Consider the following 12,248-nt stretch of genomic DNA (forward strand, 5'->3'; position numbering starts at 1 on the left):
GCCTTACCTGGGGTTCTGGAGGCCTCCCGGGGCTGCAGCCGTGGCAGGAAGCCCGGCTGGCAGCTGGAGCGTGGCTCTGACCGGCCAGGCTCCAGTTTTGGGCGGCGCACGCTGCCACCACGTGCACTGCCCTGCTTTTTTTTTTTTTTCTTCCCCATCATGGATTTGTTTGATTTCAGATCAACCCCTCTTACGCCCTCCCCCACAAGGTAGCAGTGCGGGGAACATCCGCATGTGCGGTGTGTGGCACGGCAAACAGGTCTACGGTGCCACGTACTGCACGTCTTCACTGATTTGGACACGACCTTAGGAATTAAATTCTCAGTCGAAGAGGGCTCATAATTCAAGGTGATATGATGCAGCAGCTCTCGACTCCCACTTGTACTGTGGGGCAGCTCTTGGAATTGAACAGCTAGTTCTGTTGGAAGTGTGTTTTTACAGGGCTTTATACCTAGGCTGTAAAAACGTACTCTGGATAAAAGTCGGTGTAGTCTCGTAGTGCAGAAATAGTTTTAAAAGAAGCTCTCAAATGAGTTTAGTTTGAATCTAGTGAATTGTTCAATAGCTGAGAAGATGTTTAACTCTTTTGGCTGAGTAATTTGTGCACTCCTCCACCACCCCCTCTCCCAAAAGGCTTGAAGCTTGTATTCCTATAAGAGAGAGGCTTTAAAACTTACTGCTCACATCATTAGAACCTACCCTTATAATTAATGTGTGTGTTTACCAAGGTGTTTGTGACTGGTGGCAAATAATTATGATATTTTGTCTTGGCCCACGTTTTAGAATAGGGCTGCATCTTATGAGGAAATCATCTTTTTATAGAAGAAAAGACTAGTTATGCAGATGCTAAACGATTTACCAGTGTTGCACAGGACTATGGCAATATTGGGAGTAGATCCCAAGTCTATTGATTGCCTTTGGCCCTTTGAGCCCAAGCTAATTCTGTCCCCTTGCCTTGATGTGATACTGTCGGGGCCAAGGGGCTGTGGCCAGCAGCCCGGGCACGTGGGCCGGGGAAGTCGGCATGGCGGACTAGAATTAGGCACTGACGCGTGGAGGTTGATTAAAGATTGTTTTAGTTACACTGTAGATGGTCGCGGTGCAGGCAGGAAAACTGGCTTGGTTACAGTTGTAGATAGAAGAAAAGAAGAAAACTCGAACGACGAGAGCTCTCTGAACCGATACGAGAGTCCGAGCTGTGACTCTCAACGAGCGCGCAGGGTAGGGATACGTCAGGGATCGTTCGGTGACGGGGAGAGACTCTTGATGGCTGATCAAACCACCATTCGGTCTGAGATTTACATAGAAATCCACGAGGTAATCGTGGACTCCTTGCCGGAATTCTCTCGGATTTCTCCCAGAATTCTCGGAATCGGGGTTCTCAGGATCCTCCTGAGATTCTCGGAGATCTCCCACTTGGGCGGAAACTGCTCAAGCCTCTTATACGGCTAGCAAGACAATCGTTAGCCGCCTCGTGGGGATAATTTAGAAACAACCAATAATGGGGAACAAATTTGCATGCGAGTGGCGGGAACTCCTTTGCACCGGGGTTTTCTCTCTGCAGCTGAGAATTGCACCGTGCAAAGAAAGCTCTAGATGGCGGGAAGTAATTCTGCAGTGCCGAAGCGCACTCACAGATACTCATTAGGTTATGACAGATACGATCTCTTTTCTTTAAAATTGTCTCAAAATACTGAATGAGACAGAAGTGAACTTTTTGTGATGTTCTGCAAAAAACCTCAGAGCGAAGAAGGACTGTTACATCTCTCTCTGTTTAATTTACCCTTACAAATTGATCCATTTTTCTTGCCAAAAAAACTGATATGTGTTTTTCAGCTTCCCCTCAAATTGGTTGAGCTGTCACAGGAAGGGTAATTTTTAGTAATAAGTAGGGACTGTACAGTCACAAGTCATCGACATCTGTGGAGAGATTTTTTTTCCAAGTTTTGTCTTCTTGAAATCTATGGGACTCCTGCAGAAGGGGTCTCTAATAGTCCTTGGTCATACTTGACCTGTCCAGTGCAGGAACCATGGAGGGTCGCAGGCCTGATTTATGCCGTAGTGACAGGTAATAGAAGTAAATCAGCATCTGCAAAAGTGTGGGTAAAATCTGCAGATGTTTTTGCTGTGGAGGAACAGGCTGACAACAGTGCATGTCATGTCCTAACATTGGAAAGCCTTAAATCAGAATTTGTAGAGACATTTCCACCTAGCACGGGCACTCCTCTGGTTTCCAAGGGCATTGATAGGGAATATATTACTCTTAAGTTAGTAAGAAACTCAGACTGACATGGTGTTGAGAGTACCGCAGCCTTTTTTTTAAATGAGAAAACACTGGGGATATACAAGGAAAGCATGATATGAATTTGAAAAAGCTGACACTCTTTTTGTTTTCCTAAAAGGAAAGACACTTCTTTCTCTTTCCAGAAATCCTTCAGTATTATTCATTCTTCTCCTCCTCTGGTTTTGAAAATTAAATCTCACTAACTGCTCCACTTTTCTTACCGGCTGTGTAAGCATTTGCCTCTGACTATGAGGAGGACTTTAAGAATTGGCAAGAGAATTGAGGAACGCAGTTTAGTAACAAAACCTCGTTATGATAATTGGCTGTTTCCTGCCCTTTGTCCTGAAATTAACAGAGATGGAGAAATAAGCATTACGACTCAGGTTTGAAAGCTAACAAACCCCTTTTCCACCTGGGGAAAATTGAGTATCATGGCAATTGCAAAATAAACTCCCTTGTGCAAGGGAGGGGAGGGGAGGGGGAACATGAGAGGAAAATATTCTGAAACAGGTACTCCATTCAGAGTGATTTTTATTCCAGAACAAAGGATCCCCATGGGGAGCTATTCTAGAAGGCCTGTGAAGATCACTTTTTTCAATGTAGACCAGGCCTGAGGGACTCGGAGGCCCAATTCCCAATGCAGGTCTCTGCCAAAAGCATCAGATTTTACGTGACTTTGCTTTTATTTACAGCCGATCAAACTGTTGGAAAAAACTTACAAATATTTTTGTCCTGCATATTAATCCATGCACTAAAACTGCCCTTTTTTGCAGGTGGATTTATCTAAACGATCAGAACTTATGCATCCCCACCAGTTCTTCCTTTGTATATGGAGCTGTACCAATTGGGGCCAGTATTTATGTGATTGGAGATCTTGATACAGGTTAGAGACAACGCTAATAAGTTCATATTGATTGTTTTCTTTTAAAGTACTTTTCAAACTGGTTTGAAGTTTTAGTGTTAAAAAAGAGCCTTCAGTCTAGTTAAGATTCTGAATCTCTTTCTGTTCGTGGTTGCCCTCGAGTTCAAGGGAACAATGTTAAATTTACAGGAAACGTAAGCAGAACTGGTTTTTAACTTTTGTGCGTGAAACATCCCTTTGATTTTAAAATGCTAAAGAAAGCTTGTATACTTGTTAGCCATTTGTTTGGCTGTCATAACAAAGGTTAGGGGGATAGACTGAGGTTAATAACATGCTCTTGGATTTTTTTGCAAACAGTCCGAAAGCAGCCTTTTCCAAATTGTTGATACCAATTTCTGGCATGTGACCAGTCTGGAAGTAGTCTGACTAACAGTAATCCCTGGTAAGTGTGTGTGGGGGAGAGGTTTGCAACAGTGTCACTGCTGCTCTGCAGTACTAACTTGGGGAGGAAACAGTCCGTTGTCCTTGACACAGAATAAGTTAGGTAGGAAACTTGTTAGATACACTTTTCAATTTTTGTGGTGTCACTTTTCTAACTGAGTTTTCCTCATGGAAAAATGTTGAATGTAATATGTAACCTTACTTAGTTACATGTTGTTGTGAAGTATCATTTGCTAATAATATTTAAAACAAAATGGTAATGCCATCGTCGGGGGAAGACGTGCAAAAAAAGAACATTGGTGGTTCGTTTCCAAAAAAGTTGTCTCGGAGTACTCTTAGGAATATAATGCAGAGATTCTGGGATTCATAAGCATGGCAGCATTTTTAGTGTTACTCAGCTTGGTTGTACATCTGAGAAAATGTTCAGGATGTATCCCTGGCAAATGCCAGTTGCTTTGCAGCTATGGTAGCTCTGACAAATGATAAAGTAAATTTAAAGGACCCAGAGCAGGTCCCATGACCTTTCCAGTAGAAAGGGATCGCTAAAATGTTAGAAATTCTTGTATTGGATATTGATTTGTACAGCTTACTTTTCTGGAAGACATGGACCTCTGGCTTTATCTATATAGTCGTCTTATCTATACATAACAAAATACCTATCTAGATATAAACTGACCTTGGTGATCAATAGCAGAAATTAAAAAATGTGGAAGGGAAAAAGATCCTTTTTGCTTTGCTTTGTTCTTCTCAATTCAGACGCTTCTCAACTTTACTTTCTTTGAAATCCCATTTAGAAATTGATAGCATCAGTCTTTCTGCTTCCATTTAGCCTGGAGATATAATGGCCTTGTTAGACTTTAAACTATTTGAGAGTTGCTGTGTAATTTAAAGTGCAATGTATTTCTCTTTTCCTCCCCCCCCCCCCCCCCCCCCCCCCGGATCCTGCCCGCCCCCCCCCTTTTTTTTCAAATCTAACTCTAGGTACAAATTACGACTATGTCAGAGAGTTTAAAAGGAGCACGGGAACTTGGCACCGCACAAAACCATTATTTCCATCAGACCTTCGCCGCACTGGCTGCGCAGCCTTGCGGATTGCAAACTGCAAGCTCTTCCCACTGCAGCTTCAGCAGGGGGTGTTCCCCATCCGCGTTCCTTCTCCGTGACCAGCCTTGCACAAGGGGAGGAGACTGGAAGAGCCTGCCACGGTCCACCATAACATAGCTTTACATAAGGAAAAAAACAAAGATATTGCAACTGAAACTTATACTGTAATCTGTGCTTTGGTATGGTAACTGTTTTTGTTTTTTAAACGCTTCAAAGCTTGAGTCTTGGTTCTTGTTTTTGGGGGGAAATAACTATATAGTAAAACAAAATGAACAAAAAAAACAAAAAACCCAAAAACCTGTGACCAAGAAAACCCCTTCCGTTCTAACTGTTCAGGGAATAACCTCTGCTAGGGAAGGAGTTTCTTTGTGTCAGAAAGAGGTGGGGCTGGGTATTACTATGGCAAAATCTATTGAAAAGTAAAAAATAAAAAAAAATAAAAAAAATAAAAAATGAAGGTGCATATTCCCTGCTGGGAATAAGAATAAATATGCTATCTTGACCATGATAGCTGTACTGTACAAATGCTGTACGAAAACCAACCTCTCTGGTGTCTTGGGAAAAGACTATTACATGGCTGAAGCTGCGAGAGGGAGGTGTTGGTTGTTGCACCCTTTATCCTAGCCCTTCTTCACAGGTTAAGGTCTGTGCCTAATACGGTGGTGGTGTATATATGGTTTGTTTCATTCATTTGCAGTGTTTTTTTTGTTCCTAAGAATCTTTTTTTTTTTTTTTTTTTAATATATTTAAAATGGACTAATCTAAAAGAAATGTATAGTATGTTATAGATGAATAACCCAATAGTTTTTGTTTCGTTTTGTGTTTGTTTTTTACCCTGTGTCATTCAAATGGTCTAAAGATTCAGTGTATGGGTGGACCAGCATGCATGCTGCATGGATTTTTTGAAGGCTGAGATCTCCAGCCCTCAAGTAAAGGGGAGGATCACAGCCAAGAAAATCTTGCATCATTGTTGTTGTTGGTAAAGAAGGACCATGCATGAGTTTCTTATCAAAGAGAAACTAGCAGTGTCTCTTCATTCAAAATGACTCAAATCCCTGCAGCTTTGCAATGTCAAGGGCTTTTGGGGGTATGATGGTATAAAAGGGGAGAAGCAAAGGCGGGGCATTAAGAGATGCAAGCTATGGAAAACATGATTTTTCAAATTACCATTTTAAAGGAAATGGCCCAGGCAGTTTATGCTGGGATCAGATGCCGGTTTAATTATAACCTTTGTGTTAAAGAACAGTGCTGTCTACTACCATTTGTCTTTGAAAGCTTGGCTTTGGAAGGCAGTTGTAGTGATGAATTCAGTGCTTGAAGGTTGTTCAGTTCTGTTCACAGCAGTAGTAATACTGAGTGGACTGTTGTTGGTAGAAACTGTCTGCTGGCTAGGACACACTTTACCTCACTTCTTAATTTCATTTTGTTATTTATGACTGGTGAGCTGCAGCCCTACTTCAAAGTAAAATAGGGCCGGAAATGCAGTTGAAACTTCCCACCCCTTAGAGACTTGCAGTGTTACCAATGTTATTACTGGACCTTGTACTTTCCACTCTGCACCTTTGAAGGACCTCATCTGAAAAATCAGTGGGCCGTTCTGCCCTCGGTTACATTTAGCGTACATCCAGATTAACTTCACTGATTCATCCTAGATGAAAATGTTGACAAAATAGCTGTTGTTCAGCTTTCTAAACTTTCTTTCAAAAGACATTCCAAAATTTACTAATACTTTTCATCATTCTCTGATTTTAATTTTTTTTTTACTGGAGTTACTATGGTGTTGAAGGAGGGCAGAATGTAGTCCTTTCTTGCAATGCTGAAGTGCTGCAGACTGGACTGCACGCATCAGGGGGGTTTTTTTCTAGCCTATTTGGGTTTTTTTGTCCGTGTATTTTATTTTATTTTTTTGAATTGGTTGTACTTTTTGTGCAGTGAGTAGAAACTTTAGACCTAATATTGGTCTGTAGATTTGACGTGCTATATAATGCTTTACTACAAAATGTATGCACCACTGTTTCCATCTCCAGATCTTTTGTGTAACTTACCTTGAGTGCTCAGTCATTTATCTTGCAAAGTTTCCCACTTCAAGGTGAGGATGTGAGGTGTTCAAAAGCACCTAAGTCACTTTTGAAATCTGAACAGGTTTCCAAGTCGCTTGGATTCTTCTGAACACACGCTCAGCGTGTTGGAAGGTTCTGAGCATCTCGCAGCACCCTTCAACTCCCTAGTTAGCATTAGGAGGAGATTCGGCATCTAGGCAAGCAGACACATGAAATCTGTGTTCAGAGCTGTGGGTGCTCTGGCACTGTTTTACAGTAATGACTAGCGAGCTAAACATTTACATTTTTAACTAGATAAGGCAGAACTAACCAAATGTGACTCGCATTTAAAAAAAAAAAAAAAAAAGAGAAATGAATATCTGGAGTTCATTGGTTTGTGTTGCTCATGTGGTTTGTTAAATTTGACAGCAAAGTTTTTAAGCATCTTGTCCTAAGGCTTGCATGCATATTGAACCTTAAGCATATGAATCGTTATATAGTGTAACTGAGCAGTGGGGCCGGTGGGCTGCTGTTGTTTGGTACAGCTAACTCTCAAACCAAGGTTTCGGAGGTGCTTGAAGACCCCTATTTAGTTGCTACAAGGCCCCAAAGCTGCTTCTGGGGATAACGCACCAAACTGCTTAAATCCCAATGCTGCTCAGACCTTTGTCATGTGCCAGACCCCTGACAGGACCTTGCACTGGTTCCCCCAAGCTTGTCAGCAGAGCCTGTGTCATAGGTGTTGTCAAAGCATGTCTAATCTGCACGCAAGATAGGGGTGATGCTGTTTCTTGAGCAGCTAGTATAGCTGCCCTATCATACCCAGTAGCCCAGCCCAGTGGTTAGCTTTGGGAATGTCAGGACCCAGGTTCAAACCTTTTTCTTCCTCTTGACTTGAAGCCAGATCTCTCTCTTTCTCAACCAAGAGCCTCAGTCGCTGGACCACTAGCTGCAGGGTGGTGGGCGTCAGTCTTTCTGGGTTTTTGCGGGGCGGCACTGACCTGATTGCAGGTGCCTAACTCCAGGAGAGGGTTGGCAGCTGAGCAGAGACTGGTGCCTCTCCCTGTCTAGAATTAGACTGTTCCCCAACTCCGTGGGACAGCTGGCCCCAAGTCACAACCCCTTTCTTTTCTTCTTCCCTATGATTGAATTTTAAACAGCATCCTGTGCAGTTTCTGCTCTGCAGTTTGCAGTCTCAGGTGCCTAAGTATTTCCGTGTGCCGTACAAGGAGCTGAGGCGGCAACTCGGGGCTCTGAGTAACATGTGGCAGCCGGGGCAGCTCACTTTCTTCAAGACTTGAGCTGGAAATTTGTTGAATTAGCAGGAACCTGTGTGCGCACACAACCAACTTTAGGTATATGCATGCATATCTCTTAGTGCACGCATTGAGGTCGCTTTCTATTTATTTTTCCCAAAAAACCTTTTAACTCTTTTGCAATGTGGCAAAATCCTCACTGGGAATTGTCTGGTTCAAGCCCCAAGCTTGTCTGTAGCCATATATTACAGAAATGGAAGCAATCTTATAAGAACAACATTAAAAATGCAGCAAAAAATGCAAAAACACAAACCCCCCCAAAATAAACATGCACCCAAAAGACCTTGACGATGGGAATAGTGGTGGTAGTTATGCTTGTTTTTAACACTAAACTTATGGTTAACGTAAAATATATATTGTTCCTTTCCCCCTTGTCCAAACATTGCCGAAGATTTTATTCACTTCCAGATGAAAGGTGAATGTTTTGGAAAGGGTCGCTGTTCTATTCCAACAATTTTTGAGTCTGAAGCATCATGGGCATGATTATGTTGCGCTGTTTTGAAGAATGTAATGTTGTGGTGGCTTTTGGGTGGGAGGGAAAGATGGTTCCTACCCCGTCGTTCAGAGACGGCTGCTGTGGCGTCTGTTCGGTTTCTGATCAGGTGTCGCTCTCGTAGTCCTGCCAAAGGTCTGAAGAAAGGTGCACCTGGGGGCCCCTTTTCCCTCCAGCCAGACAGCATTTCATCAGTGTAGCAGGAACCCTGTGCTGCTAAACATGCAGCGTTAGCCTGGATTTCATGCCCTCTGCCCGTTTATACACCTATCCCACTCTACCCAAAGGGCATTTCCAAAGAGTCCCCTACTTAATTGTAGCAAAGCAGGACATTTCTCTTCAAATATTTTCCCAGCTACAGCCCTTTGTGCGTTTATCCCAAAGCCACAGATTGACTTGGCTGCCCCAGTCAAGTAACTTGCGATAATAGCGGTGAAGAAACTTTCTTTAAACCTAATAAAAACAAGATTAGACTACATCACAGAGCAGCAATGAGTCCAAGAGCTAAGACCGACTTGTACAAGTGATTTATTGTTCTTTGAGGACAAACTCGGTCCCATTTTCCCTTTGAATGCAATTGTTCAAAGGCATTTTGGGGCAGTCTCATTGCTGAATCATATAGGAGTTATTCTTGCAAATACAAAAGGGAATGTTTTCATCAAAACTACTGGAGCCCCCGATTCTATTTGTAAGTGTTCAGTTCCCCCTCCAGAAAATGTCAGGCAGCTTGATTTCCTTCAGTGATGTTATTAGCAGCATTCTCAGAACAGCAAGGAGGATGTCCTTTTTTGCAAGTTGTTGTGCCTGCACGTTTGGGTAAATGTACAGAAGGAAGGGGTTTTAGATGCTGATTGCAGTTTCTCTACTCATTAGTTGCATCAGTAGCCAAACTGTACAGTCTGAATGTTTTTGGCAATACATACTCGCCACACAGTGCAGGATGCAATAACAGAGGAAGGCCGTTTACAAGTGCCAAACTTTTGGTTCTCTCTGTATATATGGATATTTCAATTCTTCTGTTCTAGTACATGGACCTTTAAACTTCACTGTGCTCCAAAACATTGGGATTATTTTGTAAATGAATGCTACTTAAACACTGTAAATGTTTTTATTTGTTTTTAATACTGTTCTGCGGGTTTTGCATTACCCTCCACGGCTGCCTTGAAACATCACTCCACGTGATGCACATGGACACTGCTCTGTACGAGAGCACTGGTGCCAGGCATGTAAATAGAAAATGGCAGCTGACAAGAATATGTTTTAATGTTTTAAATTATTAATATTTTCGATAAAGTGCAATGCATTTGAACTTATCTCGCCTGCAGAAGGAATTTTGTGTCTCGGGTCAAGTTGCAGCAAATGCAATTGTTGCTAGGGACACAGAAGTACTCAGAGGCTACAGCATCCTTGCGTTGTAACTAATCCGTGTTTTTGTGCCACTCGCAATGACCCTTTTCAAGGAGTCGTGGTGTTTTGTTTAACTGCAAATAGGATGCCTTCTATTCTCAGTGATTCTTAAGCATCCTGTTGTTTTGTTTCTCTTTAACTTTTATGTTCTGGGCTGCTTACACAAGGTCTGTGGAAACAGGTACAAGTTGGTTTGAAAATCTGAACATGCCGATTCTAGAACATACGGATTCTAGGGTAAATTGCAGTATTTTATTGTTAATGTTGAGATGAAAGCAAGTGCTGAGATGTATACATCAGACATTTGTACTGTAGCTTTTTAAAATTTTTTTGCCATCCCCCGGTCTTCTCGCTTATTATTGCTATTTAAAAACCCTCTTTACCAGCTAGGGTTTATGTTTCTGCAGAATACTACATTTTAAAGAGAAATGTAACTATTATCAGGCGCTGTGTTTATTTTAATAAACCTTAAATCATTCATCTAGTAAGATTTGGGGCCTGATCTTATGAAGTGTTGAGTAAATTGGCTTGAAGCTAGCACTTGGGACACTGGGATTCTGTCCAGGGCAAGTAACCAGTTTGTTTGCATTTTCCTCAAAATGCACGTTTTTCTGAAATCTGTTAGTAGGTTGTGCATGTTGAATATACAGCCTATTTCCTAAGCCACTTTAGTATGTTAAACTAAACTGCTGTAGGAAGGATCACATTTATACAGTCTTCTAGTGCTTAGTAAATATAATTACTACATATAATATGTACATTATACATACATACTATATAGCTGTGTGTGTACACATGTACGCATGCATGCATGCACACACTCATGTATACACACCGTATATAAAATATAACACTAAATATTATATTTAATAAAAACCTATATTAACACAGAAGCCCTCTTGAGTTAGCAGCCTTTCCGACTTTAAATTTCTGTAATTTTAACAGTTAAAAGCTGGCAAGTGAAGTTTATAGTAAAATGTTGATTAATGTCAGAGTTGAAAGATAGGGAACACTTTCCAAGTGCCTAACTGAACAAACCCTCCAATGTCTTTATTCTGTGAATTAGGGACTGATGCATCAAGATAATAGATGCAACAGATGAGAGATTTCCAATGGTTTAAATCCTTTAAATTGTAATAATTTACAACCTACACCCCTGCAATAATTTTCTTGGCACTTCAAAATAGATCTATTTTTAGTAGCTTGTCTACTACTTATAAATATCAAATGACCATAAACATATAAAAAAAAATAAAATTGGGGGGAATGTACTATATCTTATTTAGTGGGTCATTTGAAATACCATATGGTAATGCCTTAACTAAACTGGAAGGCTGGAACTTTTCAACACAATAGCTTAAATCTCGTTGCCTTGGTGTTCTTGTATTTCATTCCAATCAGCGTGGGAATGCGACTATCATGTACATGTGTCAGAGTTGATTGGACACTAAATGAATATGCTCGCGGTCATTTGTTACCTATAGCCTTTGAGTTGAGACCGGTATTTGAAACCCTTTTGGTAAGGGGAAGTTTTCTGACTACAATAATGGCTAAAAAGAAACTCTTATGCTTAGACAAAAAGCCTTGTCTTAAGAGCATCGATCAGATGTGTAAAAGTTGGGGTTTTTTAAATGCTATATAGTAAGTATTTTAAATCTTCACTTAGTGTGTGTCTGAATTCCCTTTCCTCCACCACCATCACTGCTTTGACTTCCTCTGTGTGATGTGTGCTGCTTTTCTTAAACTAGATTTTATTTCAGTGGAGTCCGGGAGTCTGAGGTTCAGCCAGGCTCTGACCCCGTCTCTCTCTGCCTCTCTGCAGATATAATTTTGTGCCTCCACCCTAACACCTGCAGTTAATGACAGGCTGAAAAAATAACCTGGCACAAAATGGCACCTGTGAAAGCAAAGGCCACTGCTGAAAGTCTAGACTTTCACGTGCAATAGGCAGCTTGCTCCAACCTGGCTATCATTGCCTGTTCGTAGTTTCTCTTTCCAGTGAATTTAACTGTGCTGGGCAGTTCAAGCCAAGCAACTCCTGTTTTATTTATGGACTACCTCTAGCTTTAAGGTAACAAGTAGTGTCAGTCTCTGCTTGTACCAGACTGACTTTTGTGTTTTTAAATTAAAAAAAACACATTACGCTTTACTTAAAAAAAAAAAAAAAAAAAAAAAAAAAAAAAAAAAAAAAAAAAAAAAAAAAAAAAAAAAAAAAAAAAAAAAAAAAAAAAAAAAAAAAAAAAAAAAAAAAAAAAAAAAAAAAAAAAAAAAAAAAAAAAAAAAAAAAAAAAAAAAAAAAAAA

At 40.9% G+C, this 12,248-nt stretch overlaps 1 protein-coding gene across 1 annotated transcript in view; it reads left to right on the plus strand.

The window, feature by feature from the left end:
- GAN (gigaxonin) overlaps positions 1 to 4,912 on the plus strand; it is a 43,416-nt gene extending 38,504 nt beyond the window's left edge. The window contains exons 11-12 of the mRNA XM_025208639.1: positions 3,058 to 3,167; positions 4,569 to 4,912. Coding sequence (XP_025064424.1) covers positions 3,058 to 3,167; positions 4,569 to 4,750 — 292 coding nt within the window. The 3' untranslated portion in view covers positions 4,751 to 4,912. The remainder of the gene's footprint in view (positions 1 to 3,057; positions 3,168 to 4,568) is intronic.
- The last annotated feature ends 7,336 nt before the right edge of the window (positions 4,913 to 12,248 follow it).

Source organism: Alligator sinensis, unplaced genomic scaffold (assembly GCF_000455745.1).
Source record: "Alligator sinensis unplaced genomic scaffold, ASM45574v1 scaffold119_2, whole genome shotgun sequence".
NCBI lineage: Eukaryota > Metazoa > Chordata > Crocodylia > Alligatoridae > Alligator > Alligator sinensis.